The sequence below is a fragment of the Cricetulus griseus genome (assembly GCF_003668045.3).
Source record: "Cricetulus griseus strain 17A/GY chromosome 1 unlocalized genomic scaffold, alternate assembly CriGri-PICRH-1.0 chr1_1, whole genome shotgun sequence".
NCBI classification, from domain to species: Eukaryota; Metazoa; Chordata; class Mammalia; order Rodentia; family Cricetidae; genus Cricetulus; species Cricetulus griseus.
This window is the reverse complement of record NW_023276807.1, coordinates 116596447-116617915: the sequence shown is the minus strand read 5'-3', so window position 1 is coordinate 116617915 and position 21469 is coordinate 116596447. Positions and strand designations below refer to the sequence as shown.

At 33.8% G+C, this 21469-nt stretch overlaps 1 protein-coding gene across 1 annotated transcript in view; it reads right to left on the bottom strand.

Moving 5' to 3' along the window:
* The window catches only part of LOC100752994 (slit homolog 2 protein), a 318933-nt gene that overhangs the window by 107847 nt on the left and 189617 nt on the right, over positions 1–21469 (bottom strand). The window contains exons 5-8 of the mRNA XM_035453335.1: positions 16260–16331; positions 11799–11870; positions 8864–9027; positions 6198–6336 (exon numbers count right to left, since the gene is read on the bottom strand). Coding sequence (XP_035309226.1) covers positions 6198–6336; positions 8864–9027; positions 11799–11870; positions 16260–16331 — 447 coding nt within the window. The remainder of the gene's footprint in view (positions 1–6197; positions 6337–8863; positions 9028–11798; positions 11871–16259; positions 16332–21469) is intronic.

Genomic DNA, 21469 nt, shown 5'->3' with positions numbered 1-21469 from the left:
CTATATTGTTGTCTTTAAATTGTTTGATTGCCGAGGAGAGACTTACTGCTACCAAAATACATTTATAAATGCTGCTAAATTAATCCAACTTATACATTTTTAAAATGCTCTAACTTCAAATTTTAAGTTTAAGGACAGGCTACTTAGAAATAAAGGTTTTACTTGTATTTGCACAGAAAATCAAAAGCTGTTGATTCCTTCCAGACTAATATGGTTTGATCAAGCAAAAACCCCTGAAGCTGAGATGATACAGCCTTACAGACTACAAAAACAAGGACTTGGTCAGGTTTCTATGTTTTATCATGATCCCCATGGTATATGAACATCGCCCCCAATTAGCAGGAAGCAGTTTAGAAACAACGATGCCCATATTCCCAAATATTGTTTATAAATGTTTGTTTTCATTTAAATGGGGTTGGTTATAAATAATAGTGAGCATAGTCAATTTTTTTTTTAAAGAAAAAAAGGGGAATAGGATATAGGAATGAATACTTTGCACTGGTATAGATTTTCATTTATTGATACAACTTTAAGGTCAATTTTGTGATATGTGTATGTCTTCCCTTGTTTAGCTATTGTGTTTATACAGATCTTTTAAAATGATATACATAATTAAATACAGGTTATATAGTTACCTATAATAATCAGAGATTATAATTAGGTTAGTTAGGTTTTCTAGATTTACAGAGATGTATTTGAGATGGTTAGGTATTCTTCAAACCTTTCAAAGACCTACAGAAATATGGTTTTTAAATGGTTTAGGGTTTTTCTTGGCAGTAAGACACAACTGCTCCTGGCACACCAATTACGTCAAAAAGGAGGATGGGCATCGAAGAAACTAGTTATGGAGTTTGCTTTCAACATGGCAGGATTAGCCATTGGGGCAAGAAACTGATCTTGCCTGGACTGTTTGTTGCTATATAAACTAGACATACAGGACCCACAAGAAAGTGACTGCTAAACTTACAAAACAAGACAGTGCTAAAGGGTTCCTGTTGAAATGGAGAAGTGTGCCAGACACACTGTGGCCTATGGGCTGAAGATGGATGCCCCAATGTTACAGAGGAACTGTAGATGACTTTCCAGGCAGCGGATGTCTCTGTCAATTCTAGAGTTTATATATATTTCCTTCTGTGGTCTTTGATAGAGTTGAAGACAGATAGTTATGGTTATAGGTTTCTTCAGTTATTATAAAAGATAAGTTACCCTTCTTTTTATTTAGACAGGAAAGAGGGGATGATGGGGAATTACTATGTATGTTCATCTTATTGATTGTTAAATAAAATACTGTTTGGCCAATAAAATGGCAAGTTAGACAGGACTAGGAGTCAAAGAGGATTTTGGGAAATGTAGTAGAGAAGTGATGATCCAGACAGGAAATGACATAGCAAGGAGACTCATATTTAAGACAAGGAGAAACAGGAAGTGTCCCTTTTTCCCCTTCCTCCTCCAGTGGCAGGATGTGATTCATCGCAAGGAGGGACGCCAATAAGGTGTCCGATAAGATAAGTCTTATAACATATGTAGATTTATGATAATTAAGACTGAGCTAACATATGAGAAGTCCTAGTCATTGGCCAAGCAGCACTGAACCTAATACAAGTTTCTGTGTATTCATTTGGGCCTAACTTGGGCGGGCATCTTGCGTAAAGCGCACATGTGGCAGTGGGGCTCAGGCGCCTTTTGGCAGAATGATTTATCATAACACTTTAGTGTTCCACAGTAATAGATTTGTTACAAGCTAGTGTTTGGTGGTTTGAATACAACTTAATCCTGCCTTTTAGAACTCAAACTTTAGCAGAGACAGATGTTTAAAAATACAAATACATATATCTGCTAAAGAATTTTCCCATCCTGTAGTCTTCCTCTTTATTTGAGGGATGGTGTCATTTACTGTACAAAACATTTAAGTTCTGTGCAGTCCAAATAGTTAAGTATTAGTCATAACACTAGAGTGGATAGAAACTGCTGCTGAAAGAGGAAACACAGTTTTCTCTAAGGGTATAGCTCCTGAGAAGTTGACCAGGGTGCAATAAAGATTGTATATCCAAGAATATTTGTATAGTACAAATTGATCTTGAGGGGTTTAAAAATAGAACTCACAAAGTTTTTTGGGTAGAAAATGGGGGACAGATCTGGGAAGAGTTGGAGGAAGAGAGGTGGATATGATCAAAACATGTTATTTGGAACCAAAAATTCCCAATGTATTAATAAAAATAAAATAAAATAGATGTATAAATTCAAATGTATCAGTAGATACAGTCAAAAATTATTCCTAGTCCACAAATGGAAATGCAAAACACTGGCCATGGTAAAAATCATTTGTGTAGTCGGGTTTCCTGAGGAGAGTTACCCTAGGCTTTTATAAACAAGTCTCTGAAATAGTTTTTCTACCTTATTTATTTAATAAAAATCATCACATGAGTCACTGAAAATTCAAATTATATGTTTTGTGTGTAAGCATTCAGCACTGAAGAGTTTAAATAGATGTTAACCTATTTATACTTTTTACTTCCTCAAATGCTTTCTTACTTTGATTTTAAAGATTACCTTGTCTTATATCTTCACAAATAATTGAATTGTAAAACACCAAAGTATGACTTTGTGTTTGTATAAAACAAAGCAGAACAAAGAGAATATTTGCATATTCTTTAGTAACCTAGATTATAGGCAGGTTGGACACTCTTACATAGAGCATACATGCTTTCTCTTTATTTCAAGTATGAATCTCTTAGCCTAAGAAAATATGTCAACATTATTAAAATATCTCAACCTGAAATAATTATATTACATTGATAACTCATGATAAACTTGGTTTGAAATATACAAATTATGCAAATAAATATTTGAATAATAAAATAATAGCTTGAATAAAAATATTTGAAAAACATCCATCAAATTTAAAGACTATGTTTTATTGAATGCTGTTTCCACATTATAGCAAGACTACTGATATTCTTTATTTTCAATAGATAAAAGTGTGAGTCACTAAGCTAATATGTTACACTTCTGAAGGTGTTTCATTCCCACTGAATAATAATGCAATAACCAGGGAAATAAAATTCACCTATAGCCTGACATGCAGTTTTATACCTACTTATAAATTTAAGTTATTGTACCACAATATGACATATCACCTCTTTAACAGAGGTAAGCCCAATGGGATACGCTATTTAGTATAACTTCTATGCTATTAAACACCATTGTGTGAAGTCCATTGAGCATGCAAGGTAGAGGCAAAGTTCTAAAATGAAAAATAAAAATGATTAATTGAACAAGTCATTTAAAATGTTCCACATCATTGTATTGCTTTTGATATATATATATATATATATATATATATATATATATATATATATTGCCTCTAGCTTCCTGTTCTAGAGCATCTGTTAGTACCTCTTTGCCATGAACAGATCTGCCTGCTTTCTTCCTGTGTGAACTCATACCTTCTTTAATTCTTGTTTTTCTACACACGTTTTATTTAAAGTTAACTTTTTACCAAAGATATTCTGTCATTCCAATTTACTAATGATTTCAGGTTTCAGATTACAACATCAGTTGTTTTAAAATAAAAGATACTATTATTATTATTATTATTATTATTATTATTATTATTATTATTACATACACTCAGGCTAACCCTTTGAACTGTTCCTTTTTCTCCTTGTTATTCCCAATCTTAACATTTATCAGTGTCTTTTGTCATTGCCATTGACAAAATTGGATCCTTTCATATTAATGGTTAAAGCCAGATCTGCTTTTTGATGTCAGCTGGCTCATAAAGTGGTCTGAGCAGACCTCTTTTTGCCCGGAGGCTACTTCTTGCTTTCACTATCGTAGCCTGCTGTGGCTCTCTTGCCTCTTCTCTACTTCCCTGGCTTACTTGATGAATTTATCTTTAAACATACATTTTCTTGGGTCAAAAATCTTTGACTTAGGTAAGTTATTTCCATACATAACAATATTATAACCTGCACTGTGTTATTGCCTGAATTGTTTTGCTATTATTATTTACTTTTAGTGGTACAATCAGTGTCCCCACTGCTTACGCTTGAAATTGAAGTCACTTTTGCTGCATTTTCCCATAAATCCTCACCAGTATTAATCCCTGCTAACTGAGCCTCTGTATTACCTCTCATCTCTTTCATGTCCCCTTCTCATTATTGTCCAACGTTTTCTCTTCTTCAAACATTCCAAAGGACAAAGTAATAGATTCCTAGGTATCATCTGCTTTGAAAACCCATTGAGATACAGCCCTAAGACTAACAATTTTGCAAGATTCAACTAAAAATGTGTTTTTCCAGGTGCATTCCAAATAAAGCCCAAGATTTTTATAGTATTGAGACCCTCTATGAAGTTACACAAAGTCTCATTTTTCAATGTTCTTTTCCTCTGTTCTCTACATTATACATGTCATCCAAGCAGCATTTCTATAAGATCTGTCCATCTTTGTTGTTAAGACTCAACATGTTTATTAACTCAGGGAGCTCCTTTCCATTCACCACCTTCTTCTCAAATGGAAGAAAACACACATATAACAGAGTAACAGAGGCTAGTAGTTGGGGAGGGACGGGAACTTAACTAGGGTGAATATGACCACAGTACATGATATATTTGAAAGAAATTGCTATGAAGTCCAATGCTATATATGAATATATATAGCAATAAAATTTAGTACACTAATGCAAGCTTTTAAAGAATAAGGATTAATGACTGCATGGTACTACATCTGTCTATTGTAATTCTTCATGTGTTTAAATGATTATTGTGGCTTTCTTTTCATAATCTACTTCAGACTGACTGTCTTCTATGTTCTAATGAAGCTCAAAGAACTTCAATAATACATGGATTGAATGATGGATAGAGATTTATTAGAACACTATTCTTGTGTAATGCCTCAAAATGAAAATATTATCTTCACATCCAACTACATAATCTCTATGGCCTACCACTCACTTCCACCTCTGTCATTTGTTTTTAGTAGTTCTTCTTGTAGAATCTGACCTGGCACTTCCCAAACGATATCTTATTCTTCTAGCAATACTCAGCTTAAAAACAAACATGTGGAAATGGTAAGATATTATTCCACCAACTAAACCTTGGATGGAGACACTATTATGTTCATGTATTGTTTTGGTGCTTGTGTAAAATTGTGGAAGCTCTGTAGAAGATCATGTTTCCTATCCCAATCCTCTAAGCACATTAGTAAGCAGACATTATACATGAAAAATAACAAAAACAGACTTCTTGAACTAACATTATTCTCATACAAAGGAAGCAGAAGAATTTAACTTATTATATCAATCAATCAAATAGATTGAAAAAGTGCAGTTTTTGAAAATAATATTTCCTTTTGCTTTCATGAGAAATAGTTCCTCTTTTATTAAAGTGAACAATCAAAAGCTGATTATGGTGTTACAATTTTGAGTTGGGCTATAAAACAGTAATGCGATGGTCTATATTATTAGAGATACATTCTTCATTAATGGAAACTGGGGTAAGGATTTTCCTTGATACTTCCTATGATGCTGACATCCTGAATTATATCTCATATGCATCTGTTTTATGCCCATGACTTTGATTTCACAAAGAAATTAATACCCAATCCTCAGTGCTGTAAAAGGAAGGAATATAACAGTAAAGAGAACTGAATTTTTGATAGAGGTAGTGATTAAGCCTCCTACCTTAAAATTTTTTCTAGCTAAATAATAAAATTGACACTTGCTATGACCTAGCACATTGTATAGTTTATATTCTATACCTACTTATACAGGATCATGAGACTTCAATATAAACATGAGTTTTTGAAAAGGCAGCACCCCTCTAGTTGTGGTTTATTTACTACTATTGGCCACATCTTTGTACTCCATTGCTTTAGCCAGAATCCAACATCACAAAACCTACAGACCAAAAGTTAGGATGAGATGATCACATTGCCTCTAAAAGAACCCAAATGGTTATTCAATGACAATCTCCTGAAATGTATTCCTTTTAGTTTTACTCATGACAAAATCAAAATCATAACCATTTCAACAATATACCTAATTGAAAAGAGGAAGGGTCAATATATATCTAAAAAATGAGTTGCATAAGCCCACTAATCAGAGGTGCCCGATAAACCCAAATTTTCTGAAAGCAAATCATGGGATACCTTAACAGGGTGGTAGAAGGAAAATGAGAAAAGTCAGGGTACATACATTTCCGTGATAGTCTCAGGTAGATTTGTGGGGATCTCAGTGAGACCTTTCCCTCGGCAGTCTACAATATTGTTGCTACAGGTACAGGCAGCAGGGCAATGCAGAACACTGCAGGAGGGGGCCATGAATGACTGGTGACCTAAAAGTGAAAAAAGAATCAATATCAGTTAGATTTTACTCTTGAATTTCAAACAGAGAGACTTACAGTCTGTGCTCAACTAAGAAAGCAGACAACAGTGATCAAGTTCTCTCACACTTTTTCATTAAACAAGCATCCTTAATATTTCTAGAATATGTATTGGAAAACATGCATTTATATCTTGAGAATTAAAAAACAAGTCATAAAATTTGTAACATTTTTAGAACTTGGAAAATATTAGTAAACTAAATTCAAATGCAAGACCAGAATTCTGTTCAAAAATAACAGGAGTTCTAACAAAAAAGCAAATAGTTCAGAATGATCTATATCATTCCTAACAAGTTTAAGAGGAGATCGGTTTTAATCACACTGATGTAGTATAATTTACTTTGCTTATGCAAAAAAAGAAAAGAAAAGACTTCCATCTTGGTTGACCTAACTGTTCGTCAAATTAAGTTACCCTGTGCCAACAAATGGAGGCAAAAACTAGATAATAGAAGTTTGATGTCTGGATAGATTCAAAATTTCTGCTTTCTTTAAAGTTATTATAGTAATTTGTGGGGGATTATTCTGTAATTGTTCATCCAAATGATTCTTTTCAGGGATTCATCTGATAGAAACTTTTGCTATGAGCAGTCACCTGCAGATGTATAATTTCACTACTCAGTATTTGAAAACAAAAGTATTCTGAAATCAGATTTCCCAGTCTGAATAATGAAAGCCAGAACATCATCAGCCAGGCTGCAATGAACAGGCGCCTGCTTAGCCATGGCTTCTGGAGAAAATCAGGACAGCTCTCTGGGATCTTCTGGAAAGGGACCCTCCCAGTGGGAGAGAAGTGCCAGGAAGAGACTGTGGGCTAGCTGCTCAACCCATCCCTTCATACAAGGTCTCAAACTACAACAATATTCTAAGTGTAAAAAATGCAGGGAGGGAGAAAACACACACAGAAAAAAAATATACACTTGCCTTCTTCCTCATCTAGAAGGCAGCAAGGAAAAAGCAAAAAGGAGAAAAATGATGGTTAGTAGAGAATTGTTAGTCGCTTGTTGAGATTTTTAAAAAGCAATCAAACATACTGAGAATATTTCGTGACATTATAAGAGAACTGAGGGTAGAACACAAAGTGTGGAAAATACATTTAATTGCCTGAAAGACATCTTTAAATGTCCAAGGATGAACTAGTAATTTCCTTCCAGTCATTTAAAAATGTGAACTGCTTTTGACTCATGGTGGTCCTCACTTGGTAAGCAGGGGTGAATAGACTAGGACCTCCACAACTAGAACAAGTGGCTGTACAAATCCCTTATATAAGATGGGATTGTATTTAGATTGCATTTGGATATAGCCTACACAAATCAACCCTATAATATCATTCTTTTTTGAGTTACTTACAACAATGAACATAATATACATGATATGCAAATATTTGTTAGAATAGTGCATTGCTTACAGACTAAACACAAGAAAATAATGGTAAAGTTTCAGTAATGAACATTTGTTTTAGAAATGTTTGATCCTTGGTTGGTTGAATCCATATCTGTGTAATCTATAAATATGAAAAGTCAATTATATAGTAATTTTAAATTTTGTGTTTGGCCTGGTGATGTGGCACAGTGGATGAGTTCTTGCCAAGGTATACGAGGGCCTGGGTTTGATCCCCAGGACAATCAAAAACTTATGTGTTTCATTGTGTTTTAAACAAACTGTTCTCAAGCATACCTAGCCATAAACTTATAAAATATTTAGTCATATACATGTATATGATATATATTTGTGTGTATATGTACATATAAATATGTCTATACAGACTATATAGTTTGAGGTCCTTGAATTTGAGCATACATAATTGAAAAAAGTTTATTATTTTATATTTACTTTAGTCTTCAACATAGAGACTAATTTATATTGTTCATATAGTTGTTTTAAGAGAGGTAAAATGAGGCAGCTGTATTTAAAATGTTTACGTTACTGTTTAGACATTCAAAACACAGCAAATGTTAGCTATTTAATAAATTTGGTTTGCAGACATTTTGGTACTTAAAGCAATTACATATTTATTTTAGTAAAACTGAATCATCAGATGTATATATTTGATGGGAGATGTTCTCTCAGCAACTTATGTTTATGAAGAAATACCCCATTGTTTCATAATTACAGTTGAGTTATATTGAATTTTAGGGTGAGTATCCAGGATTACTAGTCATTTTTCACTAGTTAATATAAAAGTAGCTAATAATCATTAATAAAAGAGAAAATTACATTTTGCAAGTACTGTTACAATCCTATATTACTGTGGGATGTGAATGGAAAGATTTTGTGTACAAGTAATCAATAATTGCCCTAGGTACAATATCCTAGAATCTAGTACTCTTCTCCATGCAAAATAGAGTCTCCATGGTGATAAGTGCATGATAGCTCCCTGGCGAGAAACTTTGAACCTTTGAAATTTGAATTCCTCACATTTGTTACACCATAGTGTAAAAAAAAAAAAACAAAAAAACAACCATAACCTCACTGATCTTACCACTGCAGACAAATTCTCGTTTTTGAACCTCAGCTACATTATGTCCCCTCAGGTGGGATGGGCCCATACACTGAGTGTACAAGCCCACCCGAGGCCTTTGGCGAAGCCAGTCCGAGAGCCAGGCCAGGTGACAGTCGCAGTACAGGTTGTTTGAATGGAGTCGACTAAATCAGAAGGAGGAGTTCAAAGCAAGAAAATAGGAGACAGTTAATTCAAACATTGTTAGTAAAAAATCTATTTATCTATCTAATCTATCTATCTATCTATCTATCTATCTATCTATCTATCTATCTATCTATCTATCTATCATATCCCTCTATATATAAAACAACACAAACACAGAGACATCTTAGGGAATTCCTATACAATTACTTTTTAGATAAGTAAACTGGTTCACAAATATGAGTCAATTCTCTTCTTTTACTAAGCTAGATAAAAAGACAAAAGAAGTAGGAACATAAAATTATTTTGCCTATATTCATTCAAAAGGCTAAAGAGAAAAGGGCAAATTATTCTGCATTCCTCACATAACATGGGCCAATGGAGATGGTCCAGGGCTGTGGACATGAAGAGGGCGAGTGTTTGGAACAAACGGTATGAATTACAGGTCAAATATCAGCAAAGTCCTACTATTATTACTTTCTATGGAAACAGTTTACAAAGTCATTTTAGCACAGCACTATTTTGTTGGGTAAGACACAAAAATAATTCAGTATAAGACAGTCTGTTTTTTAGCACACTTCTAATTTTTCCTGTCCCTCATTCCTTCGTACACCACCCCACCCCACCCCACTCCACCCCACCCCACCCAGTTGCTCAAAAAACAGATTAGCTGAATTTGGCTCTTAGGATTTAGCTTCAAAGAGCAAAGAGTACAATTAAAAAGCAAAAGTGGCTGGGAAGGGAAAAATTAAATAAGACCCCTTTATGTTGACAGGATCTGCTCACAATGGTGGATTCCTTCCAAATTACAAATAGTACTTCTCCTTTAATAAAATAGCAGGCAAATGTATTCACTAAATTAGGTAAATGACTTCAAACTGGCTTTTACATTTGTTCAGACTAAAGACAGGGGCACCTAATGCTATAAATCAAAACATCGTTACTTGAATTGTCTATGACACAGTGAAACAATTTTAGTCCCTTTTAGTTGATGTGTTCAATTCTAACTCAATAATGATAATGGATAGTAAAACATAGAACTCAGCCTAGACAGATAATCAGAGTATAAAAATGGAATTTTTAAGTAACAAAGATGCTATTAAAAAAATGAGCCAAACAAAAGGGAGGGAATTTAAAGTAAAATGGTGGCTTTATTCTCCTTGAGTGTGTGTATATGAACTAGGATGCCCTGCATCAAAACTAAAGGGGATATCTTGAGGTCAAATACTAGCTTTTGGAAAAGGTGAATGATCATCTCCTTAGTTTGCCGAGTATTTGAAATACATCCTTTGATAGCTACTGGTACTTCTTCCATCACTCTTTCCTAAATATATGTCCATCTAAACACAGTCTGTTACCATGTACACATCAAATCAAGAGTGACGAAAAGGTACAAAAAATTTTACAGCTTGTTTTGAAGGCAAGCTAGCATATGGCCCCCAGCAGATAAAGACACTAAAATGCAATGGTATATCGTTTTACAGTTTCAGTAGATTTCTTATACAGGGGTTAAAATCATGGCACTTTCTTTTCACATGCATTATATAAAGTTAACGCTAAACTGATTTTGTCAAATATGGCTTGAGTAAATGAGGCTATTAATCTCATTTCATAGGGAAATGAATTCAGTTATTAAATTAGCATTGTCAACGTATTAAAAGACTTATAATTTGATATACTTTTTAATTTTATTCTTTCAGATAAGGTCTCAGCATGCATCCTTGGCTACCTTGGAATGCACTATGTAGACAAGACGGGCATTGGATTAATTAGCTCTACCTGCCTTTGCTGCCTGAATATTAGGATTAAAGGTCTTGCCACAGCACACAATGAGTATTTACTTAAGAAATAAAATGAATTTTGTTGCTTAATTTTTATAAAGGAGAGTCTTATGTAACCCAACCTGCTTTAACCTCCCTATGTAGCAAAGACTAGCCTTGAACGCTTGAGCTTACTGTTTCGATTCTCAAATGATTGGATGCCAACTGTGCATTCCCATGATGGGCTTGGTAAAATGCTATTTTAAAATGAGAAATATTTTGAAAACTTAATCAAAATAGACTTAACTGATTAAAACCTACATTTCCCCACCCCAAGCCCAAATCTTTGGTTGTGTTCCATGTTTCCAGTAATTCACTTTTTAGGTCTAGGTAATTTTGAAACCCAGCTCACAAGAGATTCATGTCTTAAAATAATAAAATTAAATATCTACACTTTGGAGCTTAATGATTAATTTTTCTTGGAGAGAGAAAAATAATCGTAGCTCATAGCTTATTTCACAAAAATATCTTAATAACTGTGTGTAACCCTGGAAAGATTTTTAAATAAAAATGCTGACACAACTTTAATTATGCAAGCACCAGTGGGTGATGCCCTGACTTTACATTACAGAGAATGCTGGAGCAGTTTAGTTCTATTAGGTCTGCTTCTAATGCAGTAATAAAATCATAAAGATTTTCCATTTATCATTTCTGACAACCAATCAAGGAGTCTTCCATTTCTTAATGAAATGTGACCTCTACAGTAGTGCAAAGTAAATATTTTATTTTACTCTAAACTTTTGCATTGTATATCATTTGTAAGGAAACCTTCATGTTTTCACAGTAACAGTTCATTTTCTAAAACAGCATTTCTAGAATTCGTTCCAGGTTGCACTTTCGTCATCTATGCTATAATGAACTAATGGTTCTATACTCAGCTTACTAAAAATTGTATGGAAGGAAAAAACCCTTAATTAATTAAATCCATCTTTCTGTACATTTTGGCTACTTACAATGTTCTAAGTTTAGGCATATGGTTGAAACTTGCCACTGAAAGTCTAGTAATATTGTTATTGTTGAGAGTGCTGTAGAATAAAAAAAAGTTAAAAATTTTAGTTAGATGTGGAAAACAACTGATGATTTTATATTAACATCAAAATTTTTTCATAAATCCACTTAAGTAAGCAACTAACTTCTTCATAGAGAATTCATTATTTTAGAGGAAAGATGAAAATTAATTTTCATATTTCAATATATTACTATGCATTCCATTTTATTTAACACTTGTTATACATGTACGACTTCAGACAGAACATTTTAGTATATGATACTATTGCATGCAAGCCTGCTTCCCATAGGAGAGTCAGTTAGATAATTGAACTTTACATTTCTTTGTTTCATTAGTGTCCATGGATGTTCACATTCTTGGACTCTTCAGGTGAAATCTCATACCAAGAACACATAGTCATTACTATGGAGGACTACTTAATTACTTTTGTTGTGGATAATGTCTACTCCTAAAGTTTGGCCATAAAATTAGGCATCTATATTTGGCATTTTCATCTTTTTGCACATGAAGAGTCTTGCTCTGGAAGCATATCAAAGCTTTGATGGAGTCTGCTTTAGCTGTAGCACGACACACTGTCCTTTGTGTAATCCTGTTGGGTGACAATCTCAGTAATATATTTGTAGAGTCAGGAAGACAGGTCCTCAGAGTTTTTGTGAAAGGTGTAATCCTTGCTTGATTCAGATTGCTCCTTCTCTCCCTTAATATACTTGAAATCAATTTGCTTAGTTATTATTACTTTGAAGATTGGGAAGAGAATCATTTGAAAGAGAATTCTGTTGAGAAGTAAACTTTTTACTTCAAACATCAAATATATTGAAATTGCATTTGACAAGAAGTTCGTGTTGCCTGAACTAGATTTTAGACAACATGAGGAAACGGATTTACTGTTTTGTAGATGCTCACAAATTATGCGTTCTCTTTATATGACTTTAATTCATATGGTTAGCTATTCTATCTGTGAATACAGTTAAAATCTGGGTGGCAAAGAGAGTAATTCAGTATCTTAGTTCCATAGCTGATGTAACCAATTTTTCTCTGAAGTCAATTCCTGATCCCTAAAAAATACCATATGTAGCCATCAAACACAACCATTGATGGCCTGCCTAAAGAAGGTTTGCAAATGTTCTATTTCTAGTTTTACACAGTTGATTAACAAAATGAATTAGATAAATTATTAGTATTTTAAAGAATAGGTAGGAGATGGTTCTAAAAATTTTCATGTCAAGATTTCTGGCAGAGTTATATTGTTTGGCCATCTTCCATCGTACCAGCGGAACAAAAACTGAACATTAGGTATGACAAAAGCGAATATCATTTCTGGTTTACTAAAGAGCACACTGTCCTCCACGGTCAGTCCATTTTTGGTTTTTGTTTGCTTGCTTGCTTGCTTGTATTTCTTTCAAGAATTGAAGGTTTTATTGAAGACATTTTAATACAGCCTTCACTAGGGTGATTAGAGGAAGCAATAGGTGCTCAGGTGGGAAAAAAATTCATCGTCAAGTGTACATACAGCTTCCACATGGGAGATTCCTGTCTCTTCTTATCTGATTTTCTTGCCCACTTCATCTATTGGCCTGTTCATTTATGCTCCTTTTCTGACCTCCGTAGACTGCTCAGTTTAAATATTCCCAATGCAAACTCTTCCTGAGGCTCAAACATCATCCACCAGGATCAGCAGTGTCTCTTCTGTATGGGTATATCCCTCGGTGTTCTGTCAATTTCCCAGTCAAGGAACCACTTGTGTTTTCACCGATCACTCATACACTCCTGCAACAAACTGTAGAGTCCACCCTTTCATGTAAAAACTATACTCTTTCACAAAATGAACAAATAACCCCCAAATCTCCCTTAATCTTACCAACTCTAAGTAACTTTTGTTTGTCTAGTTTACATATATGGTTGTGTGTGATTTCAAAGGTACTTGGTTTCAACTGACATCTTTCCCAACTCTCAAAATTTAGGCTTAGTCAACTAAAATCTTTGAAGGTACAAGGCATAATGAGATCTGATTTGGGAGGTCTTTTATGAACACTTTCTCCTGTATATAAACTAATTCAATTTTTAAGTTCACTCTTTTTTTTTTTAACCAGAATATGCTTTATAGAAAAGGTCTCAGTGCAAAAATACAAAAGGTTACCCTTGAAATGATGAAGTACACGTCAGAATTTGATGATATTTTAGTTGCTCTTGTTTCTTAGTACCAAACAAGAGAAGAATTTGGCAGAAAGTCTGCTATTTAATAGACATGACTGACTAACTTAATATTTAATTAACTTATGCCTATTCTGTATGCAAAATAATGTAAAGCTAGCAATTTCATTTCATTTTTGTGTCTCATTTCCTAGTAAGAAGAAAATCATAAAAATAAATTTAGGTCTCAATGTTGTTGAGACTACTTCTTTATAGTAAAAGTATATAGTTAATTTTGTATCCTATCACCCAGAATTACACAGGAACCCAGCTTTTACCTCGAGCAAGAGCAATAAACTGGCTCTTCTCTCATCTACCATGATTTTTTTTCTTGGAATCTTAGACTTTATTAACTCTCTGTTTAAAAAAATTCCTTATCCAGATATTTGGTCAGCAACCAGCCTGACAGCACTGTATTCTCCTTTGTCTTCAATAGTGTCAGACAGTCATAGATACTCATGGAATACAAATAACATGTAAATTAAAATCCTAGAATCTGAAATCATGTATGAAGCTTAAGTTTATCTACTTCCATTTTTTGCATGAAGTCAGAAGATAAGATCCTGTAGAATAAGATTCTGTCACCATTTCAGGAACACTGGTTAGTACAGGTCTACTTGGTAATTCCATCTTCTCCAAGTTTTATCCTGTTTTCCTTTGTCAATCCAGTTATGGAAAAGATTGTTTAAAACATATTAAACAGGTTATGTTTCAAAATGTATATACATTACGTTCATGACATTACAAAATTTAACCGGAAAACATTTAAATATTTTTAAAACACACAAACTTTTTTATGAATAATTTCAATTAATTTTATCTGTAAGCAGGCTCTAATCATTGTGATACTCTTGATTCTGTATCATATAAAATTAGGAGCCTCATTCTAGTGTTTTAGAGTTTTCATTTAATTTCATGAATTATCATTCTTTATCATGTTGCGTAGTAATGGTTCTCACAGAGTTCACACTTTAGACATTTTGTTAAGACAAAAATCACAATATTCCAATGTTTAAATTTTTATTATATTTGTATAGTAATGGCTCCCACAAAGGTCAATCTTCAGAAATTTTACTAAGATGAAAATAACAATATCCAAGATGACTGTATTTCCAAAATCTTTCTGATTCGAGTAAATCCATAGTTGTTGTATATGTATGTAAATGCTGCAGTCTGTGGGACTGACACTTGCTCTCCCTTTGGTGAATTCTCTCAGCTGCCCCTCTCTACCTCCCCCCACCACACTCCCAACATAGACAGCACAGGTATTGGTATATAGGTTAAAAAGTGGCTTTAAACTAAAGTGCATGTAAGCACTTTGACTGTCCTTCCAACAGAAAAATGATGTTTTATAACAGCAATAAAATGACCTCCAAGTATAGAACAATTTACCAGAATAACATTTGTGGACTTTTATCAACTCTTTAAAATATTAACTCAGAACAAGGGGCAGGTATAAACTCTTCTTTAACTTTCAATAAAATTAAGAATTACACAGAAATATTATTAAAATAAGTTATCTAATCTAAAAGAGTATTCATCTTCAGAATATATTTTATTTCCATGGCTCAAAAACTTAACCATACCACTTTTGTGGAGAATAGATTTGATAACTCCTGTACAACTTTTAACGTTTTGATGAGAAATTCAAAAACACTTCCCATTGAGCACATCAGATATCTGACTGTTTTAAGAATGGAACTAAAGCCCGGAAACATCTGTTTACTGAAGGAGAATATTAGTGATGTCTCTGAAATGAATCTCATTCATGGCTGAATCAAATTGGGAACTCAAATTCAAAATAAACATACAAAATGAAGCTGACTTATGCTGTCATGAAAAAAATGCATGATTAAATAAGAACAACTTTCCATTACACACTACCCTCAAAATATGTCAGTAAATAGTGGCTTTTTTGGATTTTTATCTTAATATTCAGAAATTTGAGAATTTCTGAAAGATCTATGAGAATATTTTATAAAAAGCATATCTTTTAAGTACGTTGCTTAAATACAGAATACCTATTCCATAGAGGCATTTGCATGGCTTGGCCCATATACATCTTGACTCTTCTGTGTATTCACAAGCTTTTTAAGGATTATTTTGTCATTGTTAGGAGAACATTTTGACACTATTATACAGTAGGTAAGTCATCACATCAAAACTCTCAAACAATGCTACCAGGCAAAGAGTCAGAGAAATAAGCAATACTCACAGAACTTCTAGATCTCTCAGAGCTCTGAATGCCCCATCTTCAATGCAGCTGATCTGGTTGTAATCCAGTTGCCTGTTAAATGGATTAAAAGACTCTATGTAACAGAAAGGAACAGAAGAAGAGAGTAGGAGAACTGACGACTTCAGAAGGGGCTCTGACGCTCAGCTCACACTTCCTGAAATGCTTCCTCACACACAAACCATCTCCTCAGGAATGTCACAAGCTATCCTGCCCTCTCTATGCAGCTACCGAAATCTCTTTTTGTTCTGAACTGTCTGTGCAAATAGCAGCCCTTGGAAAGCTCCAGTAAATAATAACTGCACCTTATATTAAATGCCATAGGAATGCAATTTCATTACATCAAGAAAAGCTATCCATTAAGAGCTTTCAGCGTCATCTCGCTGAAACAATTTCATTAAGGTAAAGGGCTGTAAATCACTTAATGTCACATGCACCCCCTCAGTGACCTACCAGAATCCATTTATCAGAGAAGCCCAGCTGCATGTTAATTTCACTATCCTTGGCAAGAAGGAGTAAGACTACTTTCGGCTTTCCATCTTTTAAAATCAGTTTCCTTTCCAGACTCCAAACTGAAAACAAGAAAAGATGCCATGCATCTCCCCAGCCTTCCCAACCAAGAACACACATAGAAAGCTGGTCATCATCATATACAGACTTCACTACTCTTCAAATTATATTTATCACTACATACACATTCTCTTCAATGCCAGTCTAGAATTTTTTGAGTTAAGAGACTTCCAGAATGTGATTCCCAAAGAAAGCTATTTGCTCAATATTAGGAGATGAATTCATTAAAACTTAAATGAAACTTTGGGTAGTTTTTTTCAAGATGCTAGTTTTAGTCCTTCTAAATAAAGATCACCAACTGTAAGTATTTTATCACAATAGCATATAGATTATGAAAATAGTTTTACCTGTTATTTCAGCCCACCCAATAGTATTTTATTTAAACAAATGACTCTTCTTCGGTGTTTCTAGTATTGAACAAAAATATTCAGTGGTAGAAGGAATAAAACTGATGTCTAAACGTTGCTTATTTTTTTCTTTTTCTGATGCTTGTGTTTAAAATTAGAAAAAATCTTACTGTTCATGTTAAGAAATTTAATTTCAATCTGGGGGAGAAGGAAGGTAGGGCAGTGGAGGGAGGGGAAACTGTTGTAAGGATGGATGTCTCGTGTGAGTTTCAATAATACAAAGAAAAGTAATTGACTTCTTGAAAAAAAAAAGAACTGAGTACCATCTACATTCCATTCCTGTTTCCAAGAAGTGGTTCTGACACTGGCATCTTCATGCTTAGAGACATTATTGTTCCAGTAGAGAAAATGTATTTTAATGCTTCACTTGATATAGAAATGAAATGTTAGCCCTCCATGATTGCCCTGGGAATGTGGATGTACAAGAGTGAGATTACAATCATCAAATAAATGTATCTAGTCCTTGTTAAGAGTCCAGAATTCACCATGAGAACTATCTCACATTGGAGGAGCACTCTCAATGATTGTTTGAACATTCAATAAAATAGCTAGAGCTCTCAAAATGTTATTGGATAGAGGTACGGTGATTTCATCGGGTGACTTTCAGAGAGGTCTCTTTAGATCACTTACTTATAAAGTATGTATATAGGGGGCATCTCATGAATGATACATATTATTTTAAAACAAGTCTCCAGGGGACACAATAATAGACAATACTAACTGACGTCACATAAACTGTACAATATAGTACAAAGCAGGTCCCTCCCAGGAAAGAAAGAATTCTATTGCATTTACAAACCTAAGGTTTTCCCCCAATACTTCCCAAGACTCCTGCTACTGTAATAGTTGAAAGCTTTCCCCACTTATTAGGAAGTAATGCAGAGAAGTATAATTTTATTTTCCAGGAAGACATTTAAAGCCTCATGATATAATATGGCTGCTGTGGTTCCAAGAAAACACTTAGATCCTTGAGCACTTTTGATTTTTAAAGATTAAATTCATTTAACAATTAAGTTAATAGCCTTTTTATTTTAAAGTGCTAAATATACATCTACACTACCATTCTCTAACCTCTTGAACAATTTATCAAAGCCATTTAAATTAGTACAGTGGCATGAAGTGTTACCCTTGACATGCTACAAAAGAGAAATTGTTTCCAGACAAATTGGCAAAATCTTTTAATGCTATCAAATTTGCCTAATGCAGTCTCCAGGTTAATCTGTAAAAGGGTGAGCTGTATGTTTGCCCATATCTTATTATCCTTAGCTGTCAATGTATAAATCAGTGCTGACACGGCTTCTTCTAAATCATGCATACAATGCACAAAGGGAAACCTGGTGCATGCCAGAAAGCACTCGGGCGAATCTTGTTCTACAAGACTAAAGACCCATCCCTTTGCTTAGGCCAGAATTAGTACTATTGCTGGAAACTTAAACAATTTAACTCTTTTTTTGGTATCATATTTTGATACAGGTTGTTCTCAATAGTTTAAGAAAGAAAATAAACAATATGTTAAAAATATTAGGAGTGTTTGAGTTTCATAGGACACAAGTTTTCTTAAAAGTTTTATGAACATTGCCAATCTCAGATCACAAGTTTCCTAACTATGAAAATAATTTATGGAGTTCTGAGTAAGAGAAAATAAGCAAAAGCAAATTGGTGAATAATTTCTTCATCAATTGTGAATTTTGTGATATTTAAGGGAGTAGCTACAAAAACCTTATTCTTTCATGATTGCTCATGGGGCAATCTGTGTGCAGAACTCCACTTGTCTGCAGGGTTCAAAACAAAGTGTCAAAATAGTTCAACACAACAATTTATTTTGGGATTTCTAGAGTCTTTCTGCTCCTTGGTTCTCTAGCTCTGCATGTATGCCTCTCAAGGGCCCTTCAAGCCCTGGGTGCTTGTGCTTCTATAAACAAGAAAGGGTCTGGTCTTGCATTTAACTAAGGCTGATTTTCCTCGGACGTGATCTCCAATTTTAACATGGAGTTTTTAGGAATTAAGAAATTCAGACACTCTTTTTTATTACTTTTCTAAAAATCCAATTAGTTATCCAAAATTTTATTCTTTAAAGTCTTTAAGTGCGAAGACCATTAGGGAGAATATGCAAATTTGTCTGATGCTTTCATTGTACATGAGCTACTTTTATAACATGTAGATACTGTAGTTAGAGTTTCATAGCTCTTCAGTCACCCTGGGTTGTCATGGGTGTCTATGACTTATAATTTCCATTTTGTAACCTTCACTTTGCTTTTGTAGCCTCTACACCAATGTTCTTAACTGTGGTTTTGTTTTTCCAAGCAGCATGATTTCAAGCAAATAGAGAGGTTGAAAGAATCATCATTTTCATCCTCTTCTCATTAGGCATCAAGTCCTGTGATTCTCTTTTCAGTGGTGACAAAGATCCACTGATACCCAGGAAGCCTGACACTTCTCATATTGATGGTGATGAGCTTGGGTCACTGTAGTCTCAGACTACAAAATTTGCCAACAGATTTTTACACCAAGGAATATACTCTGTGACTCACACACAGAATATATGAAGCTTATCTGGTCTTATTTCCCAATAAACAGCTCTGAGTGTAATTAATGGAAACAATATATGATGTTTCTAACTTTAAGTCTATAGTTCATATAATAAAGACAGAATATTAAACATTAAATACAGCTGAAGATACTGTATTATGTTCCGTTTAAATTTTCTTAAAATATTTCCTATTTCCTTTCTTTAACATTTAGCTACCATGCTGTATTTTAATCTTATATATAAACCTTGCTTCACAATGTTAATTTTAGATGGTTAGATCACTATCCTTAGCAAAGATGTATTTTTTATGCATCCAAGAGATAATATTCAATTACTAATCAGCTTTTTTCATATTTAGAATATTTAAAAAATAGTTAACTGTGAAATATTACAGAACATTAAAATCTATAATAATGTGTGATCAGACAATGTCCCAATTTTGTTACATTTTTAATTTCAGTAGCTAAAAATGGTGTGTTGTTTATATTGCTGCTATAAAATACAAGAATCTAAAATTTTAGACAATTTAAAATGAATCGGAATAAAGAGGATTTCACAATGTAAAGAAACATGATTTTTTTAAAGTGAAGCATGGGGAAGAAAAGAGAGGAAAGTCTTTTAATATGGGCATAGTATCTATAGAGTAAAATTTAAGTCTATATAGAATTGTAAATATGCAAACTCCATGACAACTGTTATTTAAATCAATTTTGTAATTCAAATGAAAATATATAAAAATACCACCAGTTGGAGTATATCAATCAATATCCTAAATATTAATTTAAACAACCGCACAGCTTCTCTCAGAATAAGATCACCAGCAGGGACCTGATTTGGGGCACATCAATGATAAAGTGAGGATCTATTCTCAGAATTTCAGAGTTTCCATTATCTTAGATTTAATTCTTTTACAGTCTTTCAGGTAATGCTTTATGTATCTCAGTAACAAGTAACCACAGATTTCACTAGAATGCTCTGTACTACAAATGTACATGCACTTGCCATTAGAGGGGAGGACAAGAAAATATACCCTGCAGATTAAAAGAAATATTTTGCGATAGAAAATAGAGGAAAAACAACCAGAGGGATATTTGGGTCCTGGCATTTCTAGAAAACATAACCAAAGCTGTTCGAAACTAAGACTGATTACAATACTTACATTTACTGACCTCACCACATGTTACATACTGACTATATACAATTTCATTACCCTTTACAGTAAATTGAGAAGGTAAATATTGCTAACACCTCAATTGCACAGTTGAAGTAATAAGACTCAAAAGTCTGAGAACTTATATACAGTATCAAATTTTGCATTTACCTTTTATTGTAATTGAGATTTATATATTCTCAAAGTCCTACACAGTATCCAAAATCAGAGGAAGCAAATTGACAGTGTTTTCCTGCTTCAGGTGAAGTTTAAGATAAATACATGGGCACAATTCGAAGCATTGTAAAATTCAGAAAAGGCTGTGATTCCTCCAGGCATAGGGATTTAAATTAGTGTAGAAAAATATATCTCTTTAATATGATGTCTATGATGTGGCTAAGCCCTGGATTCAGTTTCCAGTTTATATCATATCAAATGGTCATATTACACACACACACACACACACACAGAGAGAGAGAGAGAGAGAGAGAGAGAGAGAGAGAGAGAGACAGAGACAGAGACAGAGACAGAGAAA